Raw genomic sequence first — 17688 nt, forward strand, 5'->3', positions numbered from 1 at the left:
CAGCCAGGATGGAAACCAAAGCAGTCACTGCCTTCTAATGGCATCAAGTGTCTTTCAAATGTTTGGGTCAAGTTTGATTTCACTGTTTTATGTAATTTGCTGTGGGATTTAGCCAGCTGCTGAATCTTCTCATGCAAGTAAAACTTTCCAAAACGGCTTTAAACTCCAGTGACGAGTACAGTTATTTGTATGTCAACTGCAGCTTCTATTTATAGGATGATGAAAATATCCCCCAATCAGTAACTCTCTAAGAGACAAGCATTTCATAAAAATAGATTATTAAAAGCAAACAAAGAAGTAGGCATGGTTTAGGATAACAAAAACATTGATATTCCAAACTCTCCTTGTAAGCCTTATATTTAAGACATTGGTAAATTCAGAGAATAAACCCATTCAGACACAAACACACTAGCTTTACATAAGATAAGGAATTTGGGTTTTCAGGGAAAAGGAATATTAATACATCCTATGGTGAATGAACACAAAAATAAGTGGAGGTTTTTAATGACTCACATAAAATTAAATTAACTGCTTTCTGTGATATCCAGTAGAGCGTGCATGAAGGCACTTAGCAGAGGTGTGTGTGCTTTAAAAGGGTGTTGATTTAAGACCTGATTTGTTTGAAGACTGACTTGAAAGAATTTCAAAGGATGTAGCTTAATTAAAAATATTCCAAACTTTGCATTCCTCACAAAACCTTTTGACCTCTCACGACATTTAATGCTTGAAGGTGAGGAGTTGACTGACTGCTTCTCACTTCACTAAAGGCACTCCAGATCCTTCCCCCCATGCAGTAACCCTCATTAATTGTTGATAGGTACTCATTACACCAACCTCAACCAAGCATGCGGGGCGGGTTAGTATGTTGCAGGCACCTACTGCACTGGGGGAACTTTTTCCAGCTGTGCGTCAAACGTGGCTAACTAATCCTTTCAAAGATCCCCAGAACAGAGCGTGCACGTGAAGCCCTGTGTGTTGCAGCCATCGCCAAGCCTGGTGTTCCCACAGACGATGGAATCAAATGGAGCTATCCATTAACAAGCCAGCAAGGAGTCATTAGAGGGACTCCTCCGACCCCTGCTGCCTCCCATGACGGATGGCCTGCTGTCACCCCCTCCGCGGGGGCCTCTCACCATGCAGGCTGTTTGCATTCAGTCAACACTTTGCTTTTATAGGCCTGTGGAGCCAAAGATTGCTAGACTTTTGAACCCCAGGCTAACTTCTGTCTGGCTACAGCCTCATTTTCTGGAGCCAAAATCTTTTTTAACAACTACACAATAACAAGTAATTAGGGTAAAGTCTGCTAATCTTCTCCTTTGGGCCTGGAGGTTGTGTATTCAGAATCCATTGGGGTGAAGGTAGAATTACTGCCATCAAAGCCTGAGGTTACTTTGTAAAAGCGGTTGAACTCTGGGTCAAGGAAATGTTAACTGGACAAAGAGAGATCAGGGCAGATAGTGTTAAAATTAAAACTGCCCTACTGAGATAATGCAGAATTGACTGCTATTCCTCTGGAAACTAGCTGAACGCAAGATGTGAAGGGAAGGCTAGAGCACTTCTTTCAAAGGGTGAAAACATAGCAATAAAGGATCTATTGACTTACTTTCATTTGGGAATTTATTTTTAGTCCCTTTATACAGTAAGACAAAGTAAAACATCTTATTTTTATGGCACCTTGTATTTGGGCCACCCTGTTTCCTAAAGCTGTTTGATTTACTAAATTAAATAAGCTACTTCTTAAATATATTTTTTCTCTCAAAAGCCTCAGTGTGAAATTCATTAGAAATTGAGAGGTTCCTGCTCTTAAGAGTCCTGAGGACAAACAGGACTTGCTGCGTGGCTGTAAGGATAAACAAGCTCAGACTCACATGTACATGAAGGAAACACGCTCCAGAAAAGAGTGGTGCCCATGCCCTGGATATAGGACTACTGGGCTGTTTTTCATACCTCCGCTGCTCAGACATGGCATAGGTCGAGGAGAGATTCCAGATTTTTCAAGGGGTTAGAGCCCAACCACTGGAAACCTTTAAACATTGAAAGCAAGAACAGTGTTTCTGCCTGGAAATCCATCACAGAGCAGGGCAGCCCCCATTCCACAGCAAGGACTCGCTCCAAAATTAATTCTGCTCGCTGCCGTCAAGGATAACAAATATGCCGCTACCCCCCTGCCACTATCAAAGCTGACAGCTCCAACAGGATCGGCGGTACTTTGTTCTCCCCAACCCCTGCAAGCAGCCTTTTGCCTGCTGTTGCCAGAGGATTTTGAGTCCCTATATGGGAGCAGAAGAGCAGAAATGCTGAGGCCAGCCATTTCCCATGCCAGGCTCTGCTGGGCTCTGCCATAGCACCTTGGCCACCTCCAGTTCAATTCTCCGGGTAAAGGCATATTAAATGGTGCTGCAGTTGCCAGTGGGATTAAGCCAAGCACAATAAAGCAGATATGTCTTTCTTCTTCCAAACTGAGCTATCAGAAGGATCCCCTCATGGGTCCTCCGCAAAGTTTAAGGCTCCCAGAGTAGCTGATACAGGTACTACTATGGCAGACAGAATGCTTTCTAGCACACCAGTGGTGGCTAAACAAACTCTCAGCTCTGTGGTGGGACATTTGAGGCACAGGGAAAGATGTCTCCTGCCCCACCTCTTCCTCCCACGGAGGTGGCATCCTAGAGCTCCCCCTGGGGCTGTGGACAGGAGAAGACGTTTCAGTCTGTCCATTAAAAATGGCAATATCCAGTCTTCTTTAGCTACCCGTCATTTTGCTGGCACTTCCCAGGGGTTTTAAGGACCCCGGGCTGGCATTACCTTCATGAAAATGTAAACTTTCTCTGTACACGAGCTAAATGAAACAGGTCTCATCAGTAATAGCTTTCTTTTGTGATCGGTAGGTTTTGCATGTATTTTCTTTTAATTATGTCAGAGTAACATAAATTAGTGGTGATGACTAATCATGGACACAAAGCATTTCTCATTCCTTTGAAGGATTTTTCTGACATGAAGTTAGAAGATGACAAGTGCATTTTTATGTTAATTACAGCCATGTGAATTACCCCAGATAGATGGCACAACAACGACGCTAAAATCCACCAAAGTGAAAGCTGCCTTTCTTTCTGAAACCTCACACAGGAGCGGTGTTCATGGTACAACAGACACTGGGATACGTTTCTTCAAGATTCAGTTTAGAAGTAGCTGTTCTCTGTTGCACTAGCAGAAACACCAAACTAGTTCATTTTTGCCTGTTTTAAATGCCTCACTAGAGGCATTAATCACTTAGATTAAACTAACCACTGCAACTATACCATGAAGCAGTTCTGTATGTGTGAATGTGACAAACTGGTCTTCAGTCAGATGCCTCTCAGACTGAAATTTAAACCTCTCTTTTAATTCAAATGCTTTCATCCATACTCTTTTCTGGTTTAGCTCTGCAAAATGGCATTTTGTGGCTACCAGTGAAAACTGCCCAACAAAATGCCACCTGATACCTCAATTGGAACAGCTTTTGGGTTTAGAATATAATTTATAAGCACATTGTGGTTGTTATACAAAGGTCTGTTCAAAATGAAAAGAAAAAAACAGAAAATGATGGTGCAAAATCAAAAACTGGCCTTCTTTTGTGAGGAACTTGTATTTCATATGGGGGTGTTTCACCCTGTTGGGCAGCTAGCAAGCTGTTCTGGGAGTTTTGTAGGTTTGTTTCCTTTAGGAAAAGGTGTGCCCTCTGGTACCATCTCATATTAATTCCTGAAGATTTTTTCCATGTACTGAACAGAAGCAGACATCAGGGAGTACTTTTCTTGCCCAGAACCACCCCCCAGCCTCTCTTTCCCATTAATTCTATGCCCAGACAGTGGGGCCATAGTTGGACTTTACAGCTAAGCCAATCTCAGCTCAAGCTAATATCGAAAGATTCAGTTCTGTCTGTCCCTCTATTGCCACTAATTGCATCATTCTATTCCCGGCACTGCGCTGTGTCTGATGCTTTTCTGACCTCATGGTGTGTTATATCAGGGCTAGATAACCAGAAAAAATATTTATAAGGTTTGCAGAGCATTGCAGACAGGCAAGGGCTTATGACAGCAAAGGAAGAAACAAGAGGACACAACTGAAAACTGAGAAGAAGGAGAAAGGAATAGATGCCCTTTCAGAGGCATCTGATCATCTGATTGCCTAGCCTAACATCAGACTGTACCCTGCACCCTGACTGTCTGCTCCATCTCAGTGTGATGACCATGACTGCTTCCCTTCTTACAGTCTTTTTTCTTTTCTGTACAAACAACAGCTTGCCCATCATATTCTTGTTCTTGCACACACAGACCAAGTATTTTAGCATTGCTCAAGCTCTATCACATACTTCTTGCCTTGGGCCGTAACCCATGTCTGCTTCCTAACATCTTTGTATAAAAAAGCATTCATTAAACTCTCCGGTATTGAGTCAAAAAGAAGCAAACCCACTGTCTTTAGCCAGGTCTGTTATTACAAACAGATCAAAGACCTGTCTGACAAAAATTGTGACTTCTAGGCAGACGCCCAAGATACAAAAACAGCTAGAAACTTCTACAGGGAATGAATCAATCCTCATCATCATCGTAGGTAGAAGGAAAGCTCAAGGAACAGAATCATCTGACATTCACTTTGGAACAATACAGGCTCTTTCCTATGTTTCCTGAATAACAGTAACTCACATTTATAAGATTAGAAAGTCTATTCTTCCTTTTTCCCCCAAGTAATGGCACTCACACGCACGGCTCCTGGGCCTGATTCATCGCTGTATTACTCCAGCTTTATTTCAGAAACTCCATTTACAGTACTGCAACAACACAGACTATGAGTCCTGTCTGTGATGCTCTCAAAATCAAAAGGGTAGGATGGACTTTTAAGCAGCTCATGACTTAGAACTGAATTGCCTAAGTTCCCTGTTTGATGCTCCTCTGTGGGACCTGCTCCCCAGGGTGTGAGGGCTTTATATTTCCTAAACAAACTGCTTCTGCCTCCTTTATGCTGAGCAGCTAAAACACAAGGGCATTTAGTTCAGTTGTTAATTCAGAAAATTCTAGTAATGTGAGAAATTGCCCTGCCCAAGAATTCCTAGCTTCTTCGATTGTTAGTCGATATTATCAATTATTATGCAGCCTGCAGGATGCAACATGTTTTCACAGCCAGAACAATGCCCCAGTGTCTGATTTTGCCAATAGTTAAGCATGTGAATAACTCTACTGACAGGAATAAGCTCACTGAACTCTGTAATAACACAGAGCAATCCAAGGATATAGATAAGAACTGTCATTCTGGAATACAGCAACGTGCACATTATTTAAGTCAAACTACTCACTGTACTGTGCAGGACTCAGGAAGAAGGGAAATTTTCTTTTGACCTCAGATAATCATCGTATTATTATTAACATCACAATAATGTCCCATAGCTCTAACCAGCTCTCATTAGCCAAGGTACATACCAGATGATTAAATCCCTGCCAAAGGAAGCTTACATACACTTTTGAAACATAAAAAAAAAAAAAAAGAGAATCCTGTTAATTTTATTCCACCATAATTGACAGGGTCTTTTAAAACCTTAACACAGTAATAGTAAACTGAAGGCTTGAGTGTGATCTCTGCTACTCTTGTGTAAAGCCGTAGGAATGCCATTAATTTAGACCTCAAGAGAGAGGCTGAAATATCTATTGTCGCCGTGAAGTAAAAACACTACTAGCAGAACAATATTGAGGTTGCAATGTCAAGCACTTTGAAGCTTACAGAACTTGTGCACCTAGCTGCCACCTGAGACACCTCTAAGCGTACATTTAACTCCCGATGAACCCTGGGAGCAGCTACATTTTCTCATCTCTCGCCTTTCCAGCAATATCACCGAGATGCCCTGCTTTCTGTCAGCTGACGTGCATGTTCTCCTCTGGCTAACACCAAAACTGTTCTTAGATGACTGATCGCATCTGTATTTTGCCCAGGGAAAACAGGAATGTAAAGAGTATATATACTGCACAGTGCAGAGACGCTTAAGACAGCTGTAATCGGTACTGCTCAGGTACAGAAACAGCATAGCTGTGCAATCCAACTTACCAGTTTTAGGGCAGACTCACTGCACCATTCTCTACCACACTGACGCAACCAAAACCATTCTGTGATTCTGTCCCCTTCCTCCGGACAGGGTCTGTGCTGTCGCAGCTCAGTAAGGCTGGCAGCTCAACACCAGGAGACAGCTCAGCCAAATTTTATCACTGCTGACTTATAAAGTTCAAGATGTGGTTGCTTGGCATGTGCAGATCACCATATTCCAACTGTTCAAATCTTGGGCAAAAGCTGCTTTTCAGGGAAGCAGCGCCAGGCACATTCGCAACACATCCTGCCAGATTTCATGCCCCTTCTTCCAGGTACAGGGTGCCGAAGATGTTTGAGGAAACAGTAACAGATTTTGCTACACAGACAAAAAAAGAGGCATTTTCTTCAGAAAGAAAAAAAAAAAAAAAAAAGGCCAAGTCTTCTAGGTTGACATTTTCAGAGAGATATTCATTTCTTTTCATCTTTATAGACCAGCATTTATATTCAAGTCTAAACAAAGCCTAAGTAGCAAAGCTGTAAACATCTGAACAGTCCTCTTTTAAGAGGAAGCATTGGTCCACCTTAATAATAGACATTGTCTGCTGTCTGCTGTGATGGTAATTTGTAAATATAAAAAAGATCTTATTCACATACAATAGCCTGCAAAATTTCACTTAAAACAAAAAACCTGGATGAGGGATTGTAAAGGTGTTTGTGAAAGACTAATTTGTTATTCCTGACTGTACTCCCAGAAATCAGACACATTTTGCCTCTGTTTATAACAAAAACATCCGGCACAGAATCTGAACATTACTTAATTCCTAATGCTGAAATTGAACAGTAGCTCAGTGCCGGGCTTCAGCAAGGGGTTGAATTTCAGCCCAGATGAGACGTGCTGCGCTATGTTTCTTCACAGACACCAGGGTTGGCCTAGAAACCCCTCAAATGAATGAATGTTGTAGAAATACTGACACAGCAAATGCAATTTAGATCATTGATAGCACAAGAAATCCTGATTGATCAAGCAATAGCTGAAGTCTTACTGATCCTGAATTTCTTTAGTTTTTTAATGTGTTAGCAGGTCCCTAAAATTATCAGGGTTTAAAATAAGTTCTCTCACTGCCTTGAGACATTTTGGCTCTCTAGCTTTACGTCTAGTTCAGAATCCTGTAATATTACTGTATGCAGGGGAAAAGATCTACAGAAATCACTAATGTCCCTAATGGTCTCTACATAGAAGCAGATAATGCCTTCAAGGGGTTCAAGAGTATTGCATCCATCAGCCTGTGGCAGAGTCTCTGCTCTTATACCGATTTACATCCTTTCAGTGTTCAACCCACCACTGAACAGCTAATGCATTTTCACAAATACTAAATACTAGTGCCCCCAGACTGCCTTTGCAAGGATGTCACTTCCCAGCAAAGGGAAAAAACACCACCTTTCAACTACCAAGAACTTTTGCTCCAAGTAAACCGAGTGTCAGACACAAATGCTTTTCAGATGGCTTCACTTGCAGATGGGAATCTACTTCCTACAGAGTTGAGGCCAGCAGGAAAAAAAAAAGATGAAAAAAAGAAACTTCTGTAATGCCCCAAAACATGGCTTCAACAGAAAAACAGAGAAGTTCATTAAAATGAAAGTCCTGGAGTTAAGCAAGGACATTAGCCATTTGGGAAGGTGGAAGATTTTGGTAGCGGGACTTTCCAAAACACTTGTGCCTCTGGCAAAATGAGCAAAGTGCTTCACCGTGGTCTTCACGTTATGGTAAACAGACCTCCCACGTAGCATCATTTTATGCCGCTGGTATCTGCAGTGCTGGAACAGCCATGGGATGGGAGCACGCCAGCTTTTCTGTGCTCTTCCTGTGTCCTGGAGATCGCAGCTGTGAAGTAGAGCAGGGCCCACTTTCTGTTGCATCGCTCAAATATAGTCCTGAATGCAACTTCTGTCATTAAGAAATATTTCCTAAACAGACTCCATACCCCCACTTTCCATCTGATAATCATCTCCTTGTGTTTGCGGTAAGTCAACATCCTTCATCTTTGCCTTATGAGGAAAAGCTATGGCTGTGAGCACTCCCAAATTCCCTCAGTGCTTGCAGATCCCTATGATAACAAACAACAGAAAGCATCTAACACACTTTTTTCCTTCCCTTACAGAGACAAGCACTTTACTCAAAAGAGAGCAGCTCCCATACCAGCTTTCTGCCTGCGCTATCTACTAAGTTACAGCACATGCTTATCTCTCAAATTTGGCAATGAAGAAAGGAGATGCATGGTGCAGTACCATCTGTTTCTGGCTGGGACTGACAAGGGAGGAAAGGGCACAGTTCATATATCCCATTGTCACTGCATGCCATGAAACAACACCAGTAGATAGCCTTTATTTCTCTTCAGCTATGAAGAGTTTGGAGCAAACTCAACCACCCTTCTCGAATGCAACATCTTGCTGGCGTCCCAGGAGTCACCCACATGTGCTGCTGTGTGATGCTGGGGCCTGGCCCCTCACTTGTGTTCCTGGGATAATAGCAGCGCTGAACACTCACGTACAAAGTCTACAGGGGCACAGAACTGAGCTTCACAATTTGTTCCACCATCCTCGCTCAGACAAAGCTTTTGGTGATTTATAGCGCTGTGGAGAGAGGGCCTAAGATGTAGCCCTGTTTAAACGTTCACATGCAGGTTTTTTTCCTGGAGCTCCAAATAAAGTGTCATCATGCTTCTCAGCAGGGAAAAATTTCTGGGTAAGGTTTTCAGAGAAGCTGAAGAAATGCTCTCGAGACACACAATTGTTAAGCCAGGCTTCAGCTTTGCTAGTAGAGCTGCCTTTTGCAGACATGTTTTCAGTCTCTCCCCACTCTCCTCACTGCACCTCACTCCTCAGAGAGTCACCAGTGCCCTGTGATGCTGGATGGGCCTCAAGGAAAGACTGCTTCCTCAACTGGCCTTCCCTTTTAGCAGCAGCAAAGTGCTACATAGAGAAGACTCAGGGAAGCCATGCAGAGCCAAATCTACACAGCAACAGGGAACGGAGATGGGGAATAAGGTCATCTACTAGGAAGCAGCAAGAGGACAACTGTGTTATTTCCTTACTTCTTCCTCTCAGATACACCTTTCCTATAGCTCCCTACAAATGACAGAGTCCATTAGAATCATCCTGTTTTTCACTGTGAAAACAAAGAGAAGAAAGGAGGGTTAAGGCTGAGAGAAAGTGGAGCTAATTTAAGGAACATGAGACAAACAGCAATGGAGTAACAGGGAAAAGAGAAAGGGTAAGAAAATGAGAAGTATGAAAGAAGCTTAGGAAAAGGTCTGTAGAAGAACAGAAGGTATAGAAGGGAGAGCAGTATTAAAAAACGGTAAGAAAGAGAATGGAGAAAATGGAGAAAGAGAAAATTACGACAACAACAACAAAAACCAGAAAGAGTTGTAAGACATTTTGAAGGTGGTGGCCATAGGGTGGCTTGAAAGGAGGTGAGTGGGAATGAGGAAAAGCAAGAAGGGGAATCAGCACAATGAGCTACACAATGTTACTGCATATAAAATGGAGAGCAAAGTGCTAATATGCACCCAAACACTGAGGGGAACCTTGGCCTTACCAGAGCAAAGGGAGCATGGATGCTGTGGAACACAATTTCACCCTTTGTGTTAAAGGCACAAATGGGTCATGTGAGAAAGCGCTGATCACTCCTGAGGGTACAGTTTTCCTTCCTAATATTTCCATAGCTTCTGAAGGAATTCAGTACCTCACACTCTTGCACTATAACACAAAGCAGTTTGTGATTTTTGTAGCTGCAAAGGGGCTACATTCTCCTATACATATTCCCCTATATATATGTATTTCCCTACAGGCACAAAGGATTTATTCTTCCCTTAACAAATTACTTTACCAGCTGAAGAACTGCAACAGCCGCCAAACTCCCCAGAAGCTGGAGACCTCTGCCACATCCCAGCAAGGACTGAAACAAGGGAGGGGAAAGAGGAAGCAAGTTATCTTGACACAAGTGCTGGTGGTGGCCTGCAGGAGCAAAGCAGAGCCTGGCCTCAGAAGAGCTGGCAAGTGCTCAAGTAGCATGAGCCATTCCTTTCACTGTGCTGGGACAGAGTTATCTGGGAGCCTGTGTGGGGAGGGTGAACATTACTGGTGAGAGCTCTCCCCGCCTTTCCCTCTAAACCACGTGTAATTCAGAGCCAGCACACGAGCAAGTGTGAACAGCCCCAGCAGAATCAGAAGTCGAACTAGGTTTTGGTTTGGCTCCAGTTCTAGTCTTGGTTTGCCTGTGACCAAAATTGTTCTCGCCCCATCCTGGCTCAAGTTCAGCCATGCTTTCTGACTAACAACCCTGGTTGAGGCCTCACTCCAGGAAAAACGTGCAACAAGCTTTCTGCCCATCTCTGCTGTGTGTGATCAAAGCTGGTCCCCTTTGCTTGCTCATCCTGACTAATGATGGATTGCAGAAGTACCCATTTGGTGTTAAGTCATTAAGCAAAGCAGAAAGCCCTTCTTGAGCACTAACTTTTCAAAGCAGCTTGCAAAGAAAGCCAAGGGATTCCTCCCTTAGGCTACATCACACACTGCTCTTTACCACCTCACCTTAACGGGCACCTAGTCACAATTAACATTTGCAACTCATTCAGCCGGAAATATTTGCTTGGTGCAAACAGCTGAGGCATTCAGCGTCAGCCCTTTCTCTGTGCAAGGCATATTAAAAAGGGGGAGGGAGGAGAAGCCCTACACTTGCTGGACTGGGAGAGGCGGATTGCGCTCAACAGGTTCAGTTCACGCTGTGACCCTGCCCGGCTTCCTGCTATTCAGATGTGTTACTTCCCCTTTGTGGTAATGGCCTGTGGCAGCCGGCCAGAAAACACTATTAATTTCAGAAGTGGCCTGACAACAAACCCACAGCGAAACGAGAGGAAGTGGCGGGGAGGCCATCTGTTGACTTCAGCAGAACAGTAGGGACGTAGCTATGTAGGTTCTACAAGGAAAGCAGATTAATAATCCACAAAGAGGAAACTGGCTAAAATTATCCACAGACCATATTAAAAAAAAAAAAAAAAAAGAAAAAAGCCAAGGGAGTCACTTGAGCTGCAGCTGGACAGGAAATTGCTAGAGCTGCTTGCAAATCTCCACTTTGAACAGAGCAGCATAGGGAATGCCAAGAGCGGAAACCGTTCAAAACTGGATTAGCACAAGCCAAGTTTAACTGCAACCCACTTCTACTTTCACAGTTTATGCACTCAATCTAGGCCACTACTGCATGAGACACTGACTCACTTTTTTCCCATGTTTTGTTTGCTTTTCATTTCACACACTTGCAGTTTCTAAAATTACTTGAAATGTGCTCCGGCTGCCAGGAGTTCTGCAGAACCCCAGCCGGCAGCCCCAGCTGCAGCATCAGCCCCTCACCATGGTGCTGCACCCAGATTCTGGCACCACCCTACCTCGGGCCACTTCGTATCAAGCAGGATGTTAATGAAAATGAGCTGCAGCAGCAGTTCCGCAATCCCCATAATCCCCTTTTCCTTCTGCAGAAACAGGAGTAGAAAGGTCCAAAGAGGAAATGAGGTAACTAAGGGTATATAGAGACATTTCCTCTTTGCCTTTACCTGCTAAATTGCAACATAGCTGAATAGCAACAGAAAAAAAGCCATTTACAGGCTGCAGACTGTTGATGGATCTCTGCGAAAGGAGTTCCTGCCAAACAGATAAGGAGATCAGAAACCCGCCTCCTGGCATCTGTAATAAAGTAGCCAAAATTTGTAAACAAACCCAGAAAACAGCAGCTCCTTTCTCTTAAAAAATAATAATCAAAATCCTTATGGCTCAGGTGCATCCCTGGGGGAGCAAAGGGATGCTGGAATATTTTGCAATTAAACTTAAGGCCTTCAGAAGCATTCCCTTCACCAAAGCAAGATAAGAATCCAGCACATGTGCTGTTTATTCATTTAGGCACCAGTGTACCAAAGGGAAATCAAGGCTTTATTGTCTTAGGAGCTGTACAAAACCTATTGAAAGCAACCATTACCTTTAAACATAACCATATGTGTATGTGCAATTAACCACACCCACACAGAGGGAAAAGGGGGAATAAACCAGCCAGCTTCTCAATAGCCAAAAATAGTTATTTATTAATAATTTAAGATTTTACATTCTTATAATAAATTCCATCTTAAAACTTTTACACCATGAATTAGACTCTCCCTTATTGGCAACCATGTGCAGGTTCACTGTGCATACACACAGGTCCAAATGCTCGCACATACTTCCAGTTTTATACAAAAAAAAAAAAAAGACTCAAAATATTGCATTTGAGGTGAAGCTCCCTGAAGAATTTGTACAGAGGTAATGCACTGTTTAGCACATCTGAAAGTTTTAAAAGTGATCAGAAGTCTTCTGCATTCAAAGACAAACCTCCTCCCCAATGATGTATTTACAAAAGGTAAGGCAAAAAAATTAATTTAAAATATATATATATCATGGGGAAACTACATCAAGAGCATGAGGAAAACAAAATCACCACGAGGAAAAGAAAGATATATGAAAGAAGAGACTGTACTTGGCTCACAAAACATGACTTGCAAACTTCTCACCATTGCCATGTCTCCCTCATGGAAAGCTTGTTTCATTTGAACAATAAAAATCAAGCATGCTGCAAATATATTCTTTGCAATAAAAAAGAACAAACAAGTAAAGCAGAACTTATGAACAGAACAAAGCCACAGGTGCTCCTTGGATTGATTTCTTGGATATATGTGAATTAAAAAAAAAAAATAAAAAAAAAATTGCAAATCAGTTTAGGATTAAATATTTACATTGATCAAGTAGGATTCTACCGAGCTTCCGGCAAACAAGTACTCCAAATACACTAAGCTGAAATCTCTTTCTTTGGCTCTTCTAAATTAAAACAAACAAACAAAAATAACCAGTCTTCACTGAAGACAAAGATGTGTGTCACAGATCCGAAAGCAGAGAAGGAAGCGGGACAGTCCCAGTCTCTATAGAGAGCACGTGCTCAGCCTGTCCAGCCTTACCCTACCCCCCCTGGAAGTCCTCGGACACAAGTCACTGCGCAAGCAGGGATGAGCACGCTGCCCACCTGCTGCCTGGTCACCACAGTCCTTCCCAGAGAGCTCACCACTTTCCCTCCCTTCGTAATAGCCGATTCCACACTGTGTAACCTTTCCTAGCCTGCTCTGGCAGCTGCTTTGTGATAGCAGAGGCCAGGAAATGAGAAAGCTACGTTTTCTTTATCACTGCCAAAGAGAAACCATTGAGGAGTGATCCCATGAAACGGACAGGAGAAGGGAGGTGGTGGGAGTTCACGTGGACTGCAGGGAATCCACCTGGAAGACGTTCTGATTGGAAGGGGTGGTGAAGTACAGCTGCTGGTTCGGCACTCGATTGTCACAGGGGCTGCTCAGCCCCAGAGTCCGTTCAAAGTCCAGCAGCTGACCCATGAAGTTGAAGTTGGGTGAAATGTTGGACTTCTTCATCTTGACAATATCGTAAGCATCATTCATGGACAAGTTGAGCTTCTGCATGAGGTAGGCCACTGTCACTGTGACCGAGCGGCTGATCCCTGCTAAGCAATGCACCAGGACACCACAGTTCTTCCCCCGTGCTTCATCTGCACAAAGAGCAAAGAAGGACATATAAGACGGGGGGCTGGTAACTGATCCCTCAACACAAGTTAGATTCGTATCAAACAGGAAAGAAGAACGATTTCGAACCCACTTGCCAGCAGTGCAAAGCAAGAGTTAACTTCATTGGCTTAAAACCACAAGGGGAGAATCCACCTCCCTAAATATATGTACCCGTGTCCAACAGCTGAGAAAAATAAGAATGAGACAAAGGGAGCAGGAAACACAGCATGACACTGTTTTAAAATTAAGTCAGTTTTGAAAGACATGCTTTCTCCTGGAGATCTGCCTTAAATTCTTACAGTCCCCTTGCCCCAGCATGGAAATCCTACAATATGTCACTGAATGCCTTTTATACAGACCAGCAGACTGCAAAGGTCTATTAAATTATTCTCCAACTGTTGTGCAGCTAACAATGGAGGTATTCAGGCATTTTAAAAGAATGAGGGAAGTCACAGGGGACAGCCCATTAGGAGGAACAGGATGTCAACATTGGTTGAAAATGGGTTCCTTTGTAATAGGAAATGCGTTACAATGCCTGGAGATTAGTTTCTTTGTGGCTTCCAGCCCACATTTCTTCCTGCTGGGCTCAGATTACCTACATTCTCCACTATTACCGGTATCATTCAACCGGATTACAGCACAGCTTCCCAACAGATAATGCGATGCCCACCCCACCGCACCCCGATGGGCTGATCATAGTCCTCCCCGAAATGAAGGAGAGTGCATATTTTAAGCAGAACTCCCTGAGCCCGAGGGGACGTGTTTCCAAAGCTGACGGATAATGTCTAAGGGCTCGCTAACCCAGGCACCGAGCCCGAGAGGTATATCATTATTACCACGAGATTTAATTAAAGCTCTGACTATACATTTGCCAGGGATACCGCTTATGAATAACTTGCATTTAAAAGCTAAACTTAGCTTCCCAGATCGTTTCTTTTTATTATACTGCACTTCAATAACATCAAGAGAAAAAAACCAAGGACGAATAAGCCATCTAACCCCGGACTCATTTACCTCCCCCCCCTCCCCATCAGGAAGGGATTTAAAAAGATTCCCCATCCTGCGCACTGCTCAGCCCTCAGCTCCGACACAAACGGCTCAGGCAGGAATCCCACAGACAGCCACACCAGGGATGCGTTTGCAAGCTGCAAACGTCGCTTACAATTCACCGGGGCTCCTCAATTACCTCACAAGCAGCTTCCACCAGCCCCTCAACTTAAACCGGCTTTAAAGCCAGAAAGCAGAGCACCCCCGATAAAGACTGCTACCGTTTCTCGCCCGAAATCTCCCGAATTCTGCCAAAGAAACTGAGCTCTATGGCTTGACAGATAGCTGTTAGCAAACAACCGGGTCTCACCTATAAAAGAGATGGCCTCAGGAAAGAACTGAGACAGATTTTGGCTCCAGTGGTCAGAGATGGGGATCTGCTTGTACTTGAATTCGCCGGCATTTTCAAAGAGATTAGGCAGATTGGGGGTAACATTCAAGATGTATTTAATGCCAAACTCTTCTAAAACGTCCAGATTAGTGGAGTCCTTGGCACAGCCTAAGTAGAGGTAGGGTAAAATCTCCACCGGGAAGGAAGGCTGGTTGTTGGATAGAGGGCTGCCATCGGAGTCGGTGGCACTGTTGGGGTCTCTGTCAATGTCAGACTCGATGTCTGAGGAGGAATCAGAGCTGATTCGGAGGCCTCCCAAGCCCAGGACTGGCAAAGGAGGAGAGCTGCTGCTGCACGAACTGTCTAGGTTAGTTTCGCAGTGCAGGGCAAACTCGGCCTGGAACTTGCTGAAACCACCTGGAGAAAAAATGGGGGGGGGGGGGAACATGCAACATGATACAAGATGGCAAACCAGCTTATTTCCCTGATACAGTCTGCAAAAGGGCATCTGCTTCCCACCCTCTCGAGCCCCGGGAAAAAAAAAACAAATATGTCACACACTCTCACGCAGATGGAGTAACCTAAAGACGGCTTAAGGAAATCGCCGTCTGCGGCTCAGCACATTCAGGATTAAAGCTCTGTGCCGCTGCGCCCTGCGGGGACCCCCGCGAGATGTCTCGCCAACGATTCCTCCTGCCCTCCCTGGCTCACGCCAGGACCCTCATTACCACTGTCTTCCCCAATGGATTCCAGTCCCCGAGGGTCCTTTAAACAAAGCAAGGATAGGGATGCGGGGGGGAAGGGGTCGGGAATAGGCATGGGGTAAAGGCCCAGAGTGTCAGTGTGCAATGGCTGGGGCCCCCCACCACTACCAGCACCCCCCGGGAACAGCCGCAACCGCCGAGCTGCGGGGCTCGGCTCCTGCTACCCGCAGCCCCAGACGAGCAGGGAGGGAAGCAAGCCAACCCCGGGCGGCTCTTCTCACCTTCCAGATAAAACGCTTTGCAGCCTTCGTCTTTGAGGCGCTTGAGGAGCAGCCCCAGCACGGACTCGCCGCCCGTGTTTTCGTTCCAGTCACGGCTGTGCTCGTCGTACAGCACTACTGTGTCTGTGCCGCACCGGCGGGCGAAGCGCTCCCGGTCCTCCTCGCTGCTGGCGACGAGGGAGCGCAGGGGCAGGTTGCCCTTCTGCAGCCGCCGCAGCATGATGCCGGGGATGGCCACGTTGATGGCCGACTCGATGTGGGACGACTCGTACAACTCCTGCGGCCGGCAGTCCATCAGCAGCAGCCGGTCGTTGCCCATCTCCAGCTGCTCGTTCAGCCACGCCACGGATTTACTAATCGCCATTTCCGACGCGAAAGGGACGGGTCTGAACGTATCTAGCATGAGGAAGGACGGGGGGAGCGGAGTGTGCTCTAGGAAGCGCCTCTCGCTCTCACAGAGGCATGCGGCTGGCTCGGCAGGCAGGCTCGGCGGGCGGGCTGCACCCCTCCAACTCCTCACAACTTATCTCCCTCCGCCCCAGGAAAATGAATCACGCAGCACCCCCCCGCGCGGGGCGGCGGCGGAGTCACGGCGAAGGAGAAGCAGCCCCGGCGTGTAAATGTGTGCGTGTGCGCCTAAGTGTGAGCGAGTGAGTGTGAGCGTGCGAGCGCGCAGGCTGCCCGCTCTCCTGTCTGCTTTTTGTCAATGAATCCCTGAATGAACCTGCCTAATCGCCGCTGCAGCCCGAGCCCTTGGGCTTTTCCTGCGCCGCGAGTGAATGAAATCCAATTAACGTGCACGCCGAGCGGGGCTACCCCGCTCAGCGCGGAATCACCGCGGCGGTGCCGGTGCTGCCGCTGCCCGCGCCCCCCGCGGTGCCCCTCGGTCGCGTCCCGGCGCCCGGCGGCTCCTCAATGGATACAACCGCGGGCCGCCTCAATGGATACATTCTCCAGCGCAGCCAATGGGGGCGCGCGGAAGGGGCTGTTGCCGCGGCGACGGGCCGGCTGGAACAGGTTGTGTTGATGAATCGTTAATGAGTTTGTCATTCACAAAAACGGAAAGGAATTTCCGCTCCGGATAAGCCGAGTGCAAACAAGCGGCAGCCGCGCCGCGGCCGCCGGGGGCAGGTGAGGGGGCGCGGCACGGCCCCCCTCAACAGCCTTCCTCCTTCTCCCCCGCGGGCGCTGGCAGCGGCGGAACAAAAGGCACCTCTTCAGCCTTATTCCTGCCTCCATGTTTTCTCTCCCTGAATCGGGAGCTGGCTGCCTTCTCTTTCCCCCCTCCAGGTCTTCAGAGCCGGTCGCGGCCCGGCTTTTCATGAGGGCGCTCCGGGAATCCCGTTTTTCGGGAGGCCGAGCAGCCTCTGTCCTCAGCTGATCTCTACGCGGGTGAAGGGTAAACCCCGAGATAATCTCTTCCTACGCGGCCCGGCTTTACCCGCTGCATCAAGCGCAGCGAGGGAGCCGGCGCTGCCTCAGGGACAGCCTGGGGCCACCCCAAAACCGTGACAAGGGAAAGCGGCCCCGCCAGACGGCGGTAACTGAACCGCCCTCGCCCGGCTGCACCGCGGGTCCACCGCCAGCGCGGAGCCCCCAGCCCCCCCGGCGGAGCCCCTCGCACCTGGCGG

The 17688-nt window shown here is 46.2% G+C and overlaps 1 protein-coding gene across 1 annotated transcript; it reads right to left on the minus strand.

The window, feature by feature from the left end:
* Positions 1 to 12152: 12152 nt before the first annotated feature.
* Positions 12153 to 16993, minus strand: DUSP6 (dual specificity phosphatase 6). The gene is made up of 3 exons (XM_065669935.1): positions 16058 to 16993; positions 15052 to 15489; positions 12153 to 13678 (listed from the first exon to the last, which is right to left on the minus strand). Exons 1-3 carry the CDS (start codon positions 16458 to 16460, stop codon positions 13371 to 13373), a joined length of 1149 nt encoding a protein of 382 aa, XP_065526007.1. The 5' UTR covers positions 16461 to 16993; the 3' UTR covers positions 12153 to 13370.
* Between the last annotated feature and the right edge of the window lie 695 nt (positions 16994 to 17688).

This window comes from Lathamus discolor, chromosome 1, assembly GCF_037157495.1.
Source record: "Lathamus discolor isolate bLatDis1 chromosome 1, bLatDis1.hap1, whole genome shotgun sequence".
Taxonomy (NCBI): domain Eukaryota; kingdom Metazoa; phylum Chordata; class Aves; order Psittaciformes; family Psittacidae; genus Lathamus; species Lathamus discolor.